This window comes from Dendrobates tinctorius, unplaced genomic scaffold, assembly GCF_039654945.1.
Source record: "Dendrobates tinctorius isolate UK_male_01 unplaced genomic scaffold, ASM3965494v1 ptg000081l, whole genome shotgun sequence".
In the NCBI taxonomy this organism is placed as follows: Eukaryota; Metazoa; Chordata; class Amphibia; order Anura; family Dendrobatidae; genus Dendrobates; species Dendrobates tinctorius.
The window spans coordinates 18897200-18917553 of NW_027361749.1; the positions used below are offsets into that span (position 1 = coordinate 18897200).

Consider the following 20354-nt stretch of genomic DNA (forward strand, 5'->3'; position numbering starts at 1 on the left):
GGCTGTTTTGAACAGCTGACGTGCACGCAATAGGCGCGGGTGGAATCGCGATCCACTCGCGCCTATTATCTAGTTAAATGCCGCTGTCAAACGTTTAACACAGCCATCGGCTGGAAATATGTGCACCGCTGACCCCTGTCACGTGATCGGGGGTAATCAGTGCGTCGGCATAACAAACAGGGGTCTCTTTGAGACGTCTATGGTTGTTGATGCAGGATTGCTATGAGCGCCACCCTGTGGTCGGCTCATAGCAATGCTGGCATTCTGCTACAGAGAGGTGATCTGAGCATCGCCTCTATGTAGCAGAGCCGATCAAGCTATGGCAGCTTCTAGCCATCCATGGTAGCTATTGAAGCATACCAAAAGTTAACAAAAAAATGTTTTTAAAAATCTGAAAAAAAAAAAAAAAAAAAAAAAAATGTTTAAGGCCGGTTTCACATTAGCGCATTTTCAGCGCGCGCACGGCCGGGGGTAGCTCCGCCCCCGATCCGGCTCTCTGCCCGGCGTGCCCGCCCCTTGCTTGTAGCGCCGCCTCCTAGCGGACAGCGGCGCCTGCGATCGGCGCACCCTATCTTTAGCATAGGGTGCGCAGATCGTGCGCAGGCCGTGCGCTAGTTGCGCTTTGACCTGCGCTGCGCACTTTTGACGGTGCGCCGTGCGCGCCAAAATCAAACTTTTCGGATTTTGGCGCGCACGGCGCACCGTCAAAAGTGCGCAGCGCAGGTCAAAGCGCAACTAGCGCACGGCCTGCGCACGATCTGCGCACCCTATGCTAAAGATAGGGTGCGCCGATCGCAGGCGCCGCTGTCCGCTAGGAGGCGGCGCTACAAGCAAGGGGCGGGCACGCCGGGCAGAGAGCCGGATCGGGGGCGGAGCTACCCCCGGCCGTGCGCGCGCTGAAGATGCGCTAATGTGAAACCGGCCTTAATCATCCCCCTTTCGCCCCATACAAAATAAAACAATTAAAAAAACACACATACACATATTGGGTATCGCCGTGCTCAGAATCGCGCAATCTATCAATAAAAAAAAAAGTTTTAACCTGATCACTAAACGGCATAGCAAGAAAAAAAAAATCGAAACGCCAGAAGTACTTTTTTTGGTCACCGCGACATTGCATTAAAATTCAAAATTCAATAACGGGCGATCAAAAGAACGTATCTGCACAAAATTGGTATAATTAAAAACGACAGCTCGGCATGCAAGAAATAAGTCCTGACCCAGCCTGAGATCACGAAAAATGAAGGCGCTACGGGTATCGGAAATTGGCGCAATTTTTTTGTGTGTGCAAATTTTGGAATTTTTCTTCACCACTTAGGCCTGTTTCACACTTCAGTTTTTTCAAATCAGTCAAAATCCGCCAAAAAGTGAAAATGGCGGATCCGCCATTTTTCCCATAGAGATACATTAGTGGCGGATTGTCGTCCGTTAAGTCCGGTATTCGGCGGATCCGCCATATTCCTGGCGGATTCTGTCAGAGGTGGATGGAGCTTGCAACGTTTTTTGGTGCCGTCAAAATAGCGGATCCCGGCGGATCCGCCGCCCATAGGCGTCCATATGGGCGGCGGATCCGCCAGGATCCGCTATTTTGCGGAATCCGCCAGCGGAATCCGCTAAATCGCACTGAGCATGCTCAGAAAAAAAAGATACTTTTCCCAGACAGTCCCAAAACTATATAAGGTGGGCTAATTAATCATTGGGCCCAGACATCCGGCACCAGCCAGACTGAAGAGTCAGAGCCACACAGACAGACAGCACCTGCCCAGAAGAGAGAGCCTTCCAGCCTGCCATACCCCAGCTGCAAGAGATCTGCCCAGCTGCCCAGCCACAAGCCAGGACAGAGAGAGGCCTGCTTGCTACCAAGCCACTAAAAGCCTGCAATTGTGAGAGTATTAAAATTATTTGTGTGGGGCATGTCTGTGTGTGTCCATGGCTTGTCTGTCTGTGTGTGTGTGGCCTGTCTGTGTGTGTGTGTCATGCGTGTTTGTTTTTTTTGATACTTTAATTGTTTTTCTGTTGCATGTGTACAGAATTTTATTTTCATACTACTGTAATTTTATTTTAATATTTGCAAGTATGCTTGGATTGTGTTCTGTGTGCATTGTATTTGGTGTAGATGGTATTGTATGTGGTGTATTTGGGCCCAGACATCCGGCACCAGCCACACTGAAAACACAGAGCCAGACATCCGGCACCAGCCACACTGAAAACACAGAGCCAGACATCCGACACCAGCCAGACTGATAGAAGAAGACCGAGCTAGAGCTATAAAACCTGCCTGCCCAGCTGCAAGTCTTCCACCTGCAAGACCCTGGAGTGTGTGTGTGTGTGTGTGTGTGTGTAGCCTGTCTGTGTGTGTCATGCGTGTTTGTGTGTGGTTTTTTTTCATACTTTGTTTTTCTGCTGCATGTGTATTGCATTTTATTTTCATATTTGCAATTGTGGTGTGATTAATGTATGTGGTGTATCTGTTGTATATCAGTGTTTATTTTTCATTTATTGTGGTATTTAAAATAAAAAGCGGAGTAGCTCCTATTTGTGGAAAAAAAAAAATTTATAAACTAAAAAAAAAAAAAAAAAAAAAACTTTTGAAAAAAATCTCTGTAGTATCATTTTAAAACCAGGTAAAATTAAGTATGGTTATGTACCATAAAGTTAAATTAATTTTTGGGTTTTGGTATACAAGTGTGGTTATACTCTCAAGTGAGAGATTGCAATTTATACATTCATACACTTGTGTTTACTCTTGGTGACAGTTTTTCAGGGAATTCAAACATATGCAAACACAAAGTGGTTATACACAATAATTACACACCTTCAATCACTGTGGTTACACTCTCGGTGAGAGTTTTTCAGGGAATTCAAACACATGCAAACACAAAGTGGGTATACACAACAATTACACACCTTCAATCACTGTGGTTACACTCTCGGTGAGTTTTTCAGGGAATTCAAACACATGCAAACACACAGTGTGGGTATACACAGGAATTACACACCTGCAATCAGTGTGGTTACACTGTCAGTGAGAGATTGTAAGGGAATTTACACATGCAAACACTTAAAACTGTGCGTATACTGAGTTTCAGGGAATTACACACATTACATACCAATGAAGATTTATTTTTTTTATGCTATTTAAATTTTTTTTTCACTTTCATATCATTTCAGGAAGTACCGCACACCCGCCAGTCCGCAGGAAACCCACCAGGCTGCATCCAACCCACCAGGCCGCAGCAGACCCACACAGAAGAGTGGAATTTTCTCAGTAAGTATAAAGGCCTGAAAGCTTGTGATATCCTTTAGGTACTGTCACACTTAGCGATGTACCAGCGATTCCGACCAGCGATATGACGCTGTCAGGATCGCTGGTACATCGCTAAGTGGTCGCTAGTGAGCTGCCACACAGGCAGATCTCACCAGCAACATCGCTGGGGACGGGGGTCGCTACTTACCTGTCAGACACGGCGATCCTGACGTCCTCCCGCCTGCCTCCACGCGTCGCTCGTCGTCACAGCAGGAAGCGCCGCAGGAAGCTGACGACGAGAAACAGTACTGAACGTTCTCGCGTGATCAGCGAAAACCAGCGGGGGTGCCAGTCGTAGGCAAGTATCACACACAGAGATATCGCTAGCAATATCGCTATAACGTCACTAGTTATAGCGATATTGCTAGCGATATCTCTTAGTGTGACTGGCCCTTTAGTATAGTAGCTTAACAAGTGTCTTTATACTTGCAGATCACTTCAGGAAGGACTGCAGATCCGCAGCAGCAGCCACACCGCAGCTGACCCGCAAGCCAGATCGCAGGAATGTCTTCTCCTGAAAGCTCCCCCTCACATCACCAGCGAACTGAGGTAAATAATTTTTTTTTTTTTTTAAACTCTTATTTACTTTTTTTTTTTAAACCCTATATCCATGTATTATGTTTTCACAGGAAGCTGATTCAGAGGAGCTTCCAGGAGGAGACATGAAGGGTGGAGAGACACAAGGAGGGGGGTGCGCAGAGTGTAAGTTTAGCACATACAGACATAATGCTACACCCAACACAAACATTCATTACAGCGCACATACAATAACTACGCATCCATCCAAATCAAAAATTTTTTTTTTTTTTTTTTTTTTACAGTCTTCACAATCTGGTGCCCGCACTAGAGCGACTCCCAGGACATCCCAGGGTCGTCAAGGTGATGCCTCTAGTGGTCGGCAAACGGTAAGTAACCCTATTTGGTTATTTGAGTAATGAACATCATGTGTTCGAATTGAATGTAATTTTTTTTTTTGGTATTTTTTTTTCTTCACAGGTTTCACAGTGTGCTCCCCGGAGACCAGTCGAGGAGGGTCTCACAATCGAGACGGATGACCTCATCCATGAGGTTGAAACACGGGAGCCGCTGTGGAACATGGGCAACCGTTTGCATGCCGACCAACCGACGGCTCTGGGATGAAGTGTGTTCCGCAGTTATAGAGAACTGGGAGGAGCTCAATGCGAGGGCCAGGGATTTAGTGCGTAAGTATTACAAATTCAGTAACTTATATTCCAGCATGTGAAGTGTTGAATACTAAACATTTTTTTTTTCTTCACAGGTGACAGGGTTATCACAAGGTGGCGGTCGCTCAGGGATCGCTTCAAGAGGGACTTCAACAAGGAGATGCAGGCCCCGAGTGGATCGGGAGGATGCTGGGGAACCCAGTATAAGAACTACAGAGCCCTGGGGTTCCTCCGGTCGACTATGGTGTCCAGAAGGTAAATATTCCACAAACCATTTCTGTTGTACAAATGTTTACATGTTTAACCAATTTTTTTTTTTCAGCACAGTTACATTAAATATCAATATCTTTAATATATATTTTTTTCTCTTTTTTTAGCACCATCTGCAGCACTTGGGAGCCTGCATCAGAGTTGCCTCCCTCTGGAGTGATCCCTTGTGAGACCGCCCCCGGTGACCACATCGAGGTATCCGACCCCTCTCTACCTTCCCTCTTGTCTCGTCCCTCTATCCCCTCCATCAGCACTGGAGCAGCAGGGCAGACTTCATCACATGAAGCTGCTGGTGACAACTTGTACCCTGTTCCCCACCCCTCAGACACTGCCGCAACATCTCGACCAACCTTTGGTTCTGGTCGGCAGCATCTGAGAGATAAGGAAAGGATGACCTTGTCTGACTGTTTGAGTCTCAACTCATCTGTCCAGCATGGTTTCCAGACTTATGGACAACAGTTATCTTCTGGGTTGACCATGATCAATCAAAGTATCATGGAACTCAGAAGATACATGGAACAGATGAATTTAGAATCAAACCAGACACCGAGACAAATTTTTTTTCAATCCGCTGTCCGGCAAATGGAAGGTTTAAGTACTCACCAGCAGATGCGTGTGATGCAAGCCTGTCACAATGCTCTAGTGGAAGTATTGTCCGAAGCATTCCAACCTCTCCCTGACCATCCTTCCCCTGTCTATCCTTCCACCACCATCCATCATACAACCATTCCTCCTCCTACCACTCCCTCTCCTTTCTCTAGTTCCCCATTCCATTCTTCCCAGTACCTTCCTTCCCCATTGCATTATACCCCAATGCCCTCACCATACCCACCCCCACATACACCTTCAATATACCCACAAACCTCGTCTGTCCATCCACTCCCGTCCCAACCACATGTTTTCAACTCCCCTTCCACTTCTGATCCTCACCAACTCCCTTCCCAGTCCTCTACCCTCCCCTCGATGTGGTCAACCCTGTTAACCCCTCCGATACTATCTCCACCCAACAGTACCAGCATTTATAATGTTTTAAATTGTTTTTTTTCTAAAAAAAACAAAAAGGTAAAATATATACAAAAAAAAAGTTTTACAAAATTTAACAAAAAAAAAAGTTAAATATATACAAAAAAAACAACAAAGTTTCAAAAAAAAATAACTTTGAAAAAATCACTAATAAACAATGTTTTTTTTTTCAAAGAACTTTATTGTGTAGTTTCTTTTTTGTTCCTTATTTCTTAGGAAAGGTTCAAAGTACACCGGTGGTGTAAAAGGTAAACAAAACACAACACTTGGTAACATTTTACAGTACACCGGTTGTGTACAAGGTAAATAAAAAACAACACTTGGTAACACAATGCTTGGTAAAACCCAACACTTGGTATCATTTCACAGTGTAAAAGTTTAAAAATAACCAACACTTGGTAACACAACACTTGGTAACACAATACTTGGTAAAACCCATTTGCAGTCTTCTTTTCTCCCTCTGGAGAGCAATAATTGCCAACCGATTGCAGTGAAGATCAAATTCCACACAGAAGCTGTCAATACTCGCAATAACTCCTTCCATACTCGCACTAACTCCTTCCATCGCTGCCACTAGCTCTAAAACCTTTCAAAGATTTTGTATATCTAGGGTGTTATTATAGTTGTCCCTAGTTTCCAGTATCCAATCACATTTGGGAGCATTTTCCAAGAGCCAATCATATTTGGGAGCATCCCATTTTGGAGGAGTGGAAAAACGGATCCGCCAGAAAACAGATGCAACGGATGCCAGCGGATGGAACGGATCCATTTTTTGACGGATCCGTACAAAAATCAGTATAGCGGATCCATAAAAAAACGGATCCGTACCATCAGCTGGCATCTGTTTTTACACAATTTTTGCGGATCTGCCATTTTCACTTTTTGGCGGATTTTGACTGATTTAAAAAAACTGAAGTATGAAACAGGCCTTAGATAAAAAAAGAATCTGTTTGGCGTCTATGAACTCGTAATGACCTGGAGAATCATAATGGCAGGTCAGTTTTAGCATTTAGTGAACCTAGCAAAAAAAGCCAACCAATAAACAAGTGTGGGATTGCACTTTTTTTTACAATTTCACTGCACCTGGATTTTTTTTCGAGTACGCGACATGGTAAAACCAATGGTGTCGTTCAAAAGTACAATTCGTCCCGCAAAAAATAAGCCCTCACATGGCCATATTGACAGAAAAATAAGAAAAGTTATGGCTCTGGAAAAAAGGGGAGCGAAAAAAGACGACGCAAAACCTCGAAAAAGCTCCAGTCATTAAGGGGTTAAAGGGCGTATCCCTATTCAAGAGATCTTCGCACTGTTATACTCCGCTCCTGGTGTCTGGCACTGTCATGTCAGCAGCTAATCAGTGAACTCGGAAGCTCTGCGCAGGGCACTCCATCAACAATGGCTGAGCCTCCGAGTTCAGTGACTGGCTGCCTGCCGTGTTGTCAATGTGACGTCAGTGACATAGCCAATGCCAGACACAGGGAGATTCGCCGATGGACCCGAGGACGAGTACAAGATTTTCTTGACCAGGGACAACCCATTTAATGCTGAGTCCACTGCAAACATCATGAACAACCTTAGTTCACATTCACCGAGAAAGTCATCCATAGTTACATCACCTGGTTCTGTTCAGTGATGCCGTCTCTAGAAATCTTACAATTAATTTCACAGTACGACAATATATGGCACACTCCGTAATCACGATTGTAAGGCTGGTTTCACATTAGCGCATTTTCAGCGCGCGCACGGCCGGGGGTAGCTCCGCCCCCGATCCGGCTCTCTGCCCGGCGTGCCCGCCCCTTCCTTGTAGCGCCGCCTCCTAGCGGACAGCGGCGCCTGCGATCGGCGCACCCTATCTTTAGCATAGGGTGCGCCGATCGTGCGCAGGCCGTGCGCTAGTTGCGCTTTGACCTGCGCTGCGCACTTTTGACGGTGCGCCGTGCGCGCCAAAATCAAACTTTTCGGATTTTGGCGCGCACGGCGCACCGTCAAAAGTGCGCAGCGCAGGTCAAAGCGCAACTAGCGCACGGCCTGCGCACGATCGGCGCACCCTATGCTAAAGATAGGGTGCGCCGATCGCAGGCGCCGCTGTCCGCTAGGAGGCGGCGCTACAAGGAAGGGGCGGGCACGACGGGCAGAGAGCCGAGCTACCCCCGGCCGTGCGCGCGCTGAAAATGCGCTAATGTGAAACCAGCCTTAGATCATACAAATCTATCCGGTACTTGTATTGTTGGGGGATTTCACAACTGTTACATGGATCAGACTAAGAAATATATTATTCTGAAAAAAAGTACCTCCTAAATGTCTTGTCCCTAAATATATTAATGCTGTAGACTGTGAGCCCTCGCAAGGAGGGTGCTCTCTCCTTTTGCACTTGTGTGTGCCACGTATTGCTCTCGTTTATTGTACTTGTCTTTGTATGCCCCTTTTTCACATGTACAGCGCCATGGAATAAATGGCGCTATAAAAATGAATAATAATATTGCAAAGGTTTCTTCTTTTTCAAGTGTCAGTCGGAAATGGCAGACACAGCACCTCTTTGTTACAGATAAAGCACAACAGCAGCAGAGAATTTGTTGGAAGAGCTATGTATTTTGTAGTAATCTATATAAACAGCACTGAAAAAAACCTTCCACTTGTGCTTGAGATAAACAGGAAAAAAGGCCCAGACATCCCTGGGTTCTATATTCTAGCGCAATCCCATCTTACCGTATAAAATCAGTCATGTCATCATAATGTCTGACATTGCCAATGTCTCTGATAGGCTTCTCAATAATGAAACACCGGGCAGAAAGTATATATCTGTGGTAATCCAAGAATGCAATGGGTGCAAATGCAAATCTGCATAGTCCGACATGCTGCTGGCCACCAGGCTGCTTGTTGCATGTGAAGATATAAGGCGGTTGGGGGAAATTTGCACAATGCATGTGACATGCATGCCGCTGCGCAAAGCACAGACCGCTGCCTCTCATGTGGCTCTTGTTGTAACTTAGCCCTGCATCTGTGGTCTGCAGTGTTCTCCTCACAATGTCAATGATCATGAGAACTACATTCTGATAAATGAAGGGGATGGCATGCAGCAGTTCTGAACAAATTGCAATCTATTGGTAGCCAAGTAAATCCTACTGTTAAGCCCCCGTCACACACAGCGATCTCTAGCGAGATCGCTGCTGAGTCACAAGTTTTGTGATGCAACAGCGATTTCACCAGCGAGATCGCTGTGTGTGACACTTATCAGCGACCTGTCCCCTTCCGGGTATCGCTGCTCGTGCTGGAATGGCCAGGACATTTTTTTGATCGTTGGTCTCCCGCTGGCCAGCACGCATCACTGCGTGTGGCAGGTGGGAGACTAGCGATCAGCGAGCTGGACGCTGGTAACCGTACACATGGGGTTTCTAAGCGCCGCACGGCACTTAGAAGCCTGATGTTTACCTTGGTTACCAGCTCCCTGCACGAGTGCGCTGGTCTCTAACGTACATTGCGGGTAACCAAGCGAAGTGCGTCGCTTGTTACCTGCGTGTCGCTGTCCTGATCGCTGGTGAAGCTGCCTGTTTGGCAGCTCACCAGCGATCATGTAGCGACACACCAGCGATCCTGACAAGTTCATATCGTTGTCGGGATCGCTGGTGACTCGCCATGTGTGACGGGGCCCAAAGGGTACATTCAAACATGCAAGGATAGCTCATCAATATCAGATCAGTGGGGGTCCAACATCACCATCCATCAATGTTTTCCGCTCTCGTGTGAACCACATACAAACAGCTAATTGACCCAGAGCAGTCAGGCTGTGCTCAGTTCATTGGCAGCGGCTAATCCTTAGAGAAATCCTGCAGGCAGGAGGAACCCTTCTTTCCCCCCTTCAGGGAGAGAGGAGGCTCCAATACACATTAGGGCCCTGTCACACATAGCGACGCATCAGCGATCCCGACAACGATATGACCTTATCAGGATCGCTGGTGTGTCGCTACATGATCGCTGGTAAGCTGCCAAACAGGCAGCTTCACCAGAGATCAGCACCAGCGACACGTGGGTAACAAGAGATGCACGTCGCTTCGTTACCCACTGTGTACCTTAGTTAACAGCGCACTGGTGCAGGGAGCTGGTAATCAAGGTACACATCGGGTTTCTACGCGCCGCTTAGATACCCGATGTGTACCTTAGTTACCAGCGCCAGCTCGCTGGTCTCCCGCCTGCCACACGCAGTGATGCGTGCTGGCCAGCGGGAGACCAGAGATAAAAAAAAATGTCCTGGCCATTCTAGGCCGATCAGCGATACCCGGCAGGGGGGCCCGGTTGCTGGTAAGTGTCACACAGCAATCTCACTGGTGAGATCGCTGTTGCGTCACAAAACTTGTGACTCAGCAGCGATCTCGCTAGCGAGATCGCTGTGTGTGATGGGGCCCTTAGACTGAGGATTCATCTGGTCAATATCAGATGGTTTGGCTGCCTATAATGTTTAAGGGGGTCCTAAAATACTTTTCCTGACAAAGCTCCACTACGTTACACCCCTTTTCTTGCAACTTTTAAATCGGTATAGTGAGGTGGAAAAAAAAAAAGGCTAAAAGACACTATCTTGGAGTAATAGTACCGTCTCACATAGCGACTCACCAGCGATCCCGACAACGATATCAACGTGTCAGGATCGCTGGTGAGTCGCTATGTGATCGCTGGTGAGCTGTCAAACAGACAGCTTCACCAGCGATCAGCACTAGCGACGCCGAGCGCCCGGCGTCGCTGTGTACTTTAGTTACCAGCGCACTGATGCAGGGAGCTGGTAACTAAGGTACACATCTGGTATCTAAGGGACGTGCGTCACTTAGAAACCCCATGTGTACCTTAGTTACCAGCTCCCTGCATCAGCGCGCTGCTAAATAAGGTACACAGAGGGTTTCTAAGCACAGCGCCGTGCTTAGAAACCCTGCGTTTACCTTAGTTACCAGCTGATCGCTGGTCTCCCGCCTGTCACACGCAGCGATGCGTGCTGGCCAGCGGGAGACCAGCGATCAAAGAAATGTCAAGGGCTTTCCGAGAGCGATCAGCAATACCGGCAGGGGGGCCGGTCGCTGATCATTGTCACACACAGCGATCTCGCTGGTGAGATCGCTGTTGAGTCACAAAACTTGTGACTCAGCAGCGATCTCGCTAGCGAAATCGCTATGTGTGACGGGGCCTTAAGGCATGCACGCCATCTTTATGGGACAGAATTTTAGCACATTTAGATTAACTCCTGCATTGACACAACCCCACCATATATACCATGACACTACAGGCTTATCCTGAAGAGCAGAGCAATCTCTGAGATACATACTGTCTTGTGATAAACATCCTCCCAAATACGTTAGTACTATCTTAGTCTTCTTCTCCAGTGTGACCACTTACCTTTATCTCTTTCCTGCTGCTGTGTAATACTCTTAAGCTTCTCACTCAGTTCATTAATTACATTTTCTTTTTTAAGTCTCTCCCTTGTTAAAACGGTGTTAAAGTTTGTCTATCGGGAAAAGAAGAAATGTAGTAATAAAACTAATCATATACAGTATATATTTCCTGGAGCTAATGCACGTATCTTTTTTGTTAATTAATTATGCGAATATCGAGAAACAGAAGAGTATACCACTAATATTTGTGATGACGGGAGGTAGATTGATCATTGTGCACATTCTGTTACTACAGAGACTTAGGCATTCTATATAGCGTGCTGATAGGATTTGGCCTGAGCACACAGGCTGGGACACAGACTCAATAGAAAGCACTCCATGTTTTTAGAGAAGGAACGAATGAAAGAGAAGGAAAACAAAAAAGAGGGATTTTGGGTTCTTACCGTAAAATCTCTTTCTTGGAGCCTTCATTGGGGGACACAGAATACCATGGGTGTATGCTGCTGCTGCTAGGAGGCTGACACTATGCAAAACAAGAAAATTAGCTCCTCCCCGGCAGTATACACCCACCGACAGGCACCAAGCACCTCAGTTGGTGAAAAAGCAGTAGGAGAAGCAACCAAAAACAATGAACATATGTACCAACCCAACAAGGGACCCGAAGACCCAGCACGGTACAACTTAGACAGGGAGGGTGCTGTGTCCCCCAATGAAGGCTCCAAGAAAGAGATTTTACGGTAAGAACCCAAAATCCCTCTTTCTTTATCGCCTTATTGGGGGACACAGAATACCATGGGACGTTCCAAAGCAGTCCCGAGGGTGGGAACAGCAATAAATGGAACGACAGAAGGAAGGGCTTAGGTCGGCCGGTGCGCGACCGCCGCCTGCAGAACCTTCCTACCAAGAGCTGCATCAGACGAGGCCTGGGTATGAACCCTGTAGAACCTCGCAAAGGTGTGCAAAGACGACCAGGTCGCGGCCCTGCAAAGTTGTGAGGCCGAAGCCTGGTGTCGCACAGCCCAAGAAGCCCGAACAGCCCGGGTGGAGTGGGCTTTCACTCCCGGAGGGGGCCGTTTCTCCTGAAGTCGATAGGCTTCCAGATGGTAGACCGAATCCAGCGAGCAATTGTGGATTTGGAGGCCGGAAAACCCTTCCGGCAACCCTCAGAAATGAGAAGCGGTCCTGGCAAGGTAAACACGCAAGGCTCTCACTACGTCCAGTTTGTGGAGTGACTTTACCAGAGGAAGAGCAGGCGTAGGACAAAACGATGGAAGGACGATATCTTCGTTAATGTGAAAGGAAGATACCACCTTTGGAAGGAAAGAAGGAACTGGCCTGAGAACAACCTTATCTTGGTGGATAAGGTACGGAGAACGACAGGATAAGGCCGCCAGCTCATAAACTCTCCTGATGGAAGTAATGGCGATTAGAATAGACACCTGCCATGAAAGACAGAGGGATGTCCTGGATTGGTTCGAATGGTGCCTACTGGAGGGCACCAAGAACAAGATTGAGATCCCATGGATCTATCGGAGAATGATGAGGAGGAGCCACATGGGTGACTCCTTGGAGAAAAATCTTCACTTGCGTAAGGAAGCTAGATCCTTCTGGAAGAGGATTGCTAGGGCAGACACCTGGCCTTTGAGAGTACTGAGGGATAGGCCCGCATCCAAACCAGATTGGAGGAAATAAAGAATGGATGGAATGGAGAATGACAGTGGAAGAACCTCGTTATCGCTCTAACGGAAAAAGGCCTTCCAGTACCTATGGTAAATGCGGGAGGAAGCTGGCTTCCGAGCCTTGATCATGGTCTGAATGACCCGGCTGGAAAACCCTGAATCCTTCGGAATTGCATCCTCAACGGCCATGCCGTTACACTCAGAGACTGAGAATGCTGGTGGTAACGAGGGCCTAGCGAGAGAAGATCTGTACGGTCTGGAAGCCTTCGTGGGACGTCCACGAGCATGTTCACCAACTCCGCGTACCAAGGGCGTCTCAGCCAATCTGGAGCCACTAGGATGACTGGAATGCCCTCTGACTATCTTTTTTGACCACTCTAGGAATGAGGGCAAGGGAAGGAAAAGGTAAGGCAGCTGGAACAACGGAATTACTAGGGCGTCGCAACCGACGGCTAGAGGATTCCTGGACCTGGCTACAAAGTGAGGAACTTTGTTGTTCATCCAAGATGCCATGAGATCGACGTCCGGGGTGCCCCAACGCTGGCATATTTGACTGAAGACTGTGGGATGAAGGGACTATTCGCCTGACGCTAGACCATGGCGACTCAAGAAGTCGGCTGCCCAATTTTCCACCCCTGGAATGTGAACAGCGGAGATCGCCGGAACGTGACGCCCTGCCCAGCGCAGGATCCTTGCCACTTCTGACATTACCTGCCTGCTGTGAGTACCGCCCTGGTGGTTTTTGTACGCCACAGCCGTGGCGTTGTCTGACTGAATGCGGACTGGTTTGCCTACGAGGAGATGCTGCCAACGAAGGAGAGCAAGGAGGATTGCCCTGATCTCCAGAAGGTTGATGGGCAGGAGAGTCTCCTAGGCGTTCCAGCGCCCTTGGGCCGTTTTCTGATGGTAAACCGCCCCCTATCCTAGGAGACTGGCATCGGTGGTGAAGACCTGCCACCGAGGCGGAAGACCTTCCACGGAGAACTGACGCCGGCAATGTCCACCAAGTCAGCGACTGGCTGACCCTGAGCGGAAGAAGAATGGGGCGGTCCAGAGAAAACGAGGTCTGTCCCAGACTGACAGGAGGAATAGTTGGAGAGGGCGAGAGTGGAATTGTGCGAAGGGCACTGCTTCCATGGAAGCTATCATCTTCCCCAGGACCCTCATGCAGGACCGAAGGGACTTGATCCTCGAGCGTTGTAGAGGCTGGATCCTTTTGGAAAGGGTTGAAAACTTGTCCCTCGGTAGAAACACCCGGGCTAGGTTCGTGTCGAACTCCATGCCCAAAAAGGTCAGACGTTGGGTAGGGCGCAGGATGGACTTCTCCTCGCTGACTATCCATCCGAGGCAGCTGAGGGCATCCAGGGTTATCTGAAGACTGTGAAGACAGTCTTGGCGGGACGAACCCTTGATCAGGAGATCGTCCAGGCAAGGGATGATAAGAATCCCTCTGGATCGAAGGATGGCCGTGACTGTTGCCATCACCTTCGTAAAGACACGGGGAGCGGAGGCTAGTCCAAAGGCGAGGGCCGTGAACTGATAGTGATTGTCCTGAATCGCAAAGCAGAGGTATCTCTGATGCCGCAGAGAAATGGGGATGTGGAGGTAGCCATCCTGTATGTCCACAGAACAGAGAAACTCTCCGGATCTTCACGTGGCTATTGAGGAACTTGAGGTCCAAAATTGGACGAAGAGAGCCGTCCTTTTTCGGGACTACGAAGAGATTCGAGTAGAACCCTAAAAACCGTTCGTTTGCAGGAACGGGAACGATGACCCCTGCGGAAAGGAGGGAGGAGACGGCCTGAAGGAACCCTGGAATCTGTGATCGCTGTCTTGGGGATCGAGACAGAAAGAAGTGACTGGGGGAGAAGAAAACTCGATTTTGTATCCGGATGTGATGATTTCCCTGACCCAAGTGTCGTCGATAATGGATTACCATGCGTCTTTGAAAGAGGAAAGTCTGCCTCCCACCCTGGAAAGATTTCCAGGTGGGGGTGACCCGTCACTTAGATGAAAATCTGCCGGATCGGGAGCCTGAAGACCTGGAGGGCTGACCTCTGGATCTCCAGCGGGGAGCTGGCTTATAAGAAGGCTTTCTCCGGTCTCTGGAAGCAGGATGCCGGTACTGCTGGGATGAACCTTCTGCGGGAGAGGAGGGGCGAAAGGACCTAAATGGCCGAGAAGCCTTCTTGTTAAAGAACCTCTTAGGGCGGGACTGGGGAAGGGAAATGCTCCTTCCACCAGTGGCATCTGAGATTCGCATTCCACGACTTCAACCAAAGAAAGCAGCGTATGGCTATTATGTTGCTGTTAGCTCTTGCTACGCACCCAGCCGCGTCCAAGGAGGCAGCCAAAAGGTATTTTCCCGCCTGACTAAATTGGTCTGCTAAATCCGCCAGCTCGTCCTGAGGGACTGCTGCTGAAATGCGTTTGAGCAGAATCTTTGCCCAAGCTGAAATGACCTTCGCCACCCAAGCGGAGGTGAAGATAGGACAGAGGGGAGAGTCGGATGCCTCAAAAATTGACTTAGCCAACAACTCTATTTGCCTATCTGTTGGATCTTTAAGAGAAGCTCCGTCCGGAAGGGAAAGAACCGTCTTAGAGGAAATCCGAGAAACTGGTGGATCTACGTCGGGAGCTTTGGTTCATTTCGTGACTAGATCTGCATCGAAGGGATATAGTACATCTGAGTACTTGCAGCCTGAAAAACGTTTCTCAGGATGTTGCCAGTGATTGGCTAAGGAAGTGTCGAACTCTTTGTGATTAGGAAAGGTTCGAGATGGAGGCCTCGCTTTCTTAAAGGAAACAAGCCTCCTTTATCTTGAGAGTTTGGAATATAGCCGATATGAGACTATCTACCATATCCCGAGTTCTAGCTATGTTGTCCGCTTCTGAGTCAGATGCAGATTGGGAATCATCGTCTGACCTAGGATCGTCTGTTGAGGATGGAGACAAAGAGCGTAGCCTGGGAGAAGCGGAGGGACCCTGCGAACTGGAAGAAGAGCCAGACAGGACCCGCTTCCTAGAGCCCCTACCCGGCTTGTCCGTCTGAGGGTCGCGGTCAGGTGCTGGCGACTCACCGTGAGAGGAGGTCGGCGCACAGGTGGCTGCAGATAGCTGGGGTAACCACTCTAAGACCTGGACCAGAGATTGAGACACTTTCGTGAGATCAGAGACCGACTGAGACCGCCACGACCCACTCAGGGGGTGGGGTGCTCTCAACCCGGGGCTCGGAGTGCTCCTGAGGGGCAGACATGGAGGACGGGCTGCAGGGCGGACAGAAGGGAGATGACTGACCTGATACCCACTTCTTTTTACGCCGCGCGCAGGCGTAGTGAATAACAGTGGGTCCTAGAGCAGAGAGCCCCTGCAGGATTGGGCATATGTCAAAGGGGTAGAAACACTGCCTGATGTGGAACCGCGGATGGGAGCTAATTCTAGCGTCAGCTGAAGCAGCGCCGAGCCTACCGAGGTTCAGGTGCAGAAAAACCAGCGTTGTGTCCCCCAGAAAGAAAACTTGTGAAGAGAGAGGCAGGAAGAGACGCTAGCGATGGGCGGGGCTTAATCGCCAAGCCCTGATTGGGAGAGGACCGAGGAGGGGGCGCGGTAAATGTCCCACTGACAGGGCTGAAGTGAAAGCAGCCCTGTGATATGCTGTAAAAGTGCGCGAAGAAAGCGCGCGCAGGGAGAGGGGAGAAGCTTCCTTAACTTTTTTTTTTTTTTAAAACGAAAGTGAAAGTGCTCCCTCTGCCCTCATGAGCGACGGCGCGCACGGAGCAAAGAAACCACAGGGACAGGACCCACAGAGACCGGGAGGCCACAGGGATAGTAAAGTCACAGGGACAGGGCAGCCACCGGGTAGGATGCTGCCTGTGGCGGCCACCGCTGAACCCCCCAATGAAAAGCGCGTCTAACAGCGCTTGGAGAAGGAAAACTGGCGGGAAATTCAAAAAGGTACTGATCCTGATAGCGTGGTTATTTTAATACAGCGCAGTACTGGCTGTAACGCTGCAGGGCTAGGGGCCATATTTGAGAGCGGGGCTGGAGGGGACATCTGGATCCGCTTACCTGACGTCCTTGAGGAGGATGACCGCAGGGGCCCACGATAGCCAGCAGGCCGCTGGGAGAAACGAACCTCAGTACCCGCACTATGTCCGTATGGTGCAGAAGACGGCCATGGTAGGGGAAACGTCACCGCTGGCGACCGCCGTCTTCCTCTCAGCCCTGTCCCGGGAGAGGGGTGAGGAGGGTACTCGGCTAGGTCCGGCCACCGTTATAAGCCCATAGCACCCGAGGGTGATAGGGGAAGGTCCTGCCTGCGGTCCTGAGAGTTGCGATGTGGGTGACACCACACTGCTCGCTCAGCCGCATTAATAGGAAAAGCAGGATGAACTCACATCCCGTTTCCTGATGCTGTATCTGAAAAAGAAAGGGGAAATCATTAAAAAACACAACAAAAACCTGAAAAGAAAAGGATTAAATGCGGATCTGGGGAGATCCCGGTCTGCCTCCTACAGAGACTAAGCACAAACTGAGGTGCTTGGTGCCTGTCGGTGGGTGTATACTGCCGGGGAGGAGCTAATTTTCTTGTTTTGCATAGTGTCAGCCTCCTAGCAGCAGCAGCATACACCCATGGTATTCTGTGTCCCCCAATAAGGCGATAAAGAAATAGCATTACTCACCCCTTCAATCCCACGCTGCTCCAGCACGACTTCTCAGGGCAGTCCAATCTGTCACCTGACTACTGCAGACAATCACTGATCTCATGCCCATGTGTTGTACATACAGTTGTCACCACTTTGGGTAGTGACTAGCAGAATGATCTACATTTCATAATAGCAGGACTAGTCAGGAAGACCAGCAGGGCCACAAGAGCAGTGACAATGGCTTTACCAGGTGAGTTATTTATCCATATTACCTGCCTTTCATAAGTCCTGGACAACACCTACATTAGCTAAATTTCTGGAAAACCCCCTCTTAACTTTTATTCTTTTTTAATCATGTTGATTTTACACTTTTTATTCCTATATGGGTATTTTTTTAATATTAATTTTAATATTTTTTAAATATAATTTAACAATATATACAGTATATGCCAGTAACACAGTTCTTACAGCATAACTAAGTATGTCCTAATGTCAAGAAATATGGTCAGACAGCCCTGGGCCTTGGTGGTCTGTGCTTATTAGGCATGGGTCTAGATCAGTGGTTCTCAACCTTTCTAATGCCGTGACACCGCAATACAGTTCCTCATGTTGCGGTGACCCCAAACCAGAAAATAATTTTGGTGGCTATTTTAAAACTGTAATTTTGCTACAGTTATGATTCGGAATGTAAACACCTGATATGCATTATGTATTCTCATTGGTACAAATCAAACATAATTTAAACATAGTGATTAATCACAAAAACCCTCAGTGTATTTTCTTTTCCTAATATTCTTGTCTACACAATCCATTGTCATGAGACAAGCAGACCAGACCAGCAGGCTATCTCGCAGGCTCTCTGCCTCTCCGCCTCCTAGGCTTCTGTCCTCTGGCGCTTGCTGCGTCTGCCCACTGATGACGTCAGCAAGTGCCGGACACACAATGCGCTGCTATGGACTGTGGAGCGTTCCCCCTGCCCCTTAGGCCCCGGACGGATGATGCAATCATGTCTGTGCATGAGCGCAGGCATTCGGTTTGGAACGAGCATCCATAACGGCGTGCGTTCTAGCTGAATAGCGCTGCTGCAGATGGTAGCACGACTTCTCAGCGGCTAAATCAATCTGAAATATGTATTTTCTGATGGCTTTAGGCGACCCCTGTGTTTTGGTAGTTCGACCCCCGCCGGGGTCGCGACCCACAGGTTGAGAACCGCTGGTCTAGATTGTCTGACAGTACACATGATCTTCCTTGGAATGTTGTGATTAGTGTTAATTGTAGCATTCAAAAGGTTAGTCATCAGAAGACGGGCTGCCTCTTTATGTTACAGTTGTCGTCCTGTTCCTCACTGCATGGGTACACATTTAGGTGTTTAGCAGGAGGAGGTCCTGCTCCTCACTGCCTGGTCACATATCCAGGTGATCAGAAGGATGAATCTTGCTCCTCAATGCATGGGCACATATCCAGGTGATCAGCAGGATGTGGTCCTGCTCCTCATAGCATGGGCACATATCCAGGTGATGAGCAGGACAAGGACGCTTACTTGATGTGCTAGCTGCCTGCCTCCTAGTTCTAGTTGCGGCATAGTTAACCAGTTAGGAAAATCCTCTTGTTACAAACCTGCTGTTCTGCTATAAGAGTGATCCTGAGGTTCTGCAGTTCTTCAGATTTTTTCCTTTCTTGCTGCTCAAGTTGTTCAGAGATCAGTTGTTTCTCTTGCTGAAGCTTTTCTTTAAGCTCACAAACCAGACTGTGTGCAAGTCCAGAAGAACTTAAAATGGAGATGAGAGAAAAGATGACAGAATAAAACAACCTTAATGTTTAGCTTTCCATAACAGTATCGTCACATTTTACTATTTTATTTGGTAGGAGTTCACAGACTATGGGCAACTTTAATAGCAGCTACAGTCTACTGAAACACCCTGCTATTACAAAAAGCAGTGATTGCCATTCTGAGGGTACGTTCACACAAAGCTTTTTTTAATGCAGATTGTGGAGCGTATTCTGCGACAAAATCCATATTTAAAAAAAAAAACGCTACTGTATTGCTGTAAACAGAAAGAAAACCTGGTTCTTCTGTGAAGCCCTTCTTGGTCTTTACAGGTGTTAAGCTACAAGTCTTGTGAATCCTCAGGCTATGTGCACACGTAGATTTTGGTCCTGCGGATTTTTCCGCACGGATTTGTAAAAATCTGCAGGTAAAATCTCAGGTCAAAAGACTTGCGGTTTACCTGTGGATTAGCCTGCGGTTTAGCCCTGCGGTTTCACACCTCTACAATGGAGCTGTGAAACCGCAGCGGAATCCGCACAAAGAACTGACATGCTGCAGATTTGAACCCGCAGCAAATCCACGCGGAAAAACGTGCAGCATGTGCACAGCGTTTTTTAGGTTACCATTGAAAACAATGGTACTTTACAACGCAGCTAAATCTGCTGCAGACCCGCAGAGCCTGAAACGCTGCGGATCCGCAGCAGAATCCGTACCGTGTGCACATAGCCTTACATTGCGCGCTGTCCGGATTTTCGGTGCCAGGTACACAACTGCAAGTATGTGATTTGCATACATTAGGTCACATACCGACTAGATGTGCGCAGCGTCACTCAATGCAAGTCTATTGAGCGATGCCGGAGACAGCTAGTCGGAATGTGGTCAGAAGTATGCAACTCGATCCTAGTGCCAGAGAATTCTCACATTGTCACTGCATACTTGTAGCCTAAGTTCGGATAACCCCAATAAAGGAGAACTAAGATGGCAGCCAAGTGGGAATCCAGAAGGCTCACAACTGCCATGACAACGACTGGCTACCCCAAAATTGGATCCCAAAGAGGATAAAGGGAGCAGGTGCAGAATTTAACTATGACTGTCAGCCTTGTAT

At 48.3% G+C, this 20354-nt stretch overlaps 1 protein-coding gene across 5 annotated transcripts in view; it reads right to left on the minus strand.

Annotated features, from left to right (window-relative positions):
* The window catches only part of RB1CC1 (RB1 inducible coiled-coil 1), a 179269-nt gene that overhangs the window by 63934 nt on the left and 94981 nt on the right, over positions 1–20354 (minus strand). For all 5 annotated transcript variants that reach the window (XM_073583804.1, XM_073583801.1, XM_073583802.1 and 2 more), the window contains 2 exons: positions 19099–19249; positions 11161–11269 (listed from right to left, as the gene is read on the minus strand). In XM_073583804.1, coding sequence (XP_073439905.1) covers positions 11161–11269; positions 19099–19249 — 260 coding nt within the window. The remainder of the gene's footprint in view (positions 1–11160; positions 11270–19098; positions 19250–20354) is intronic.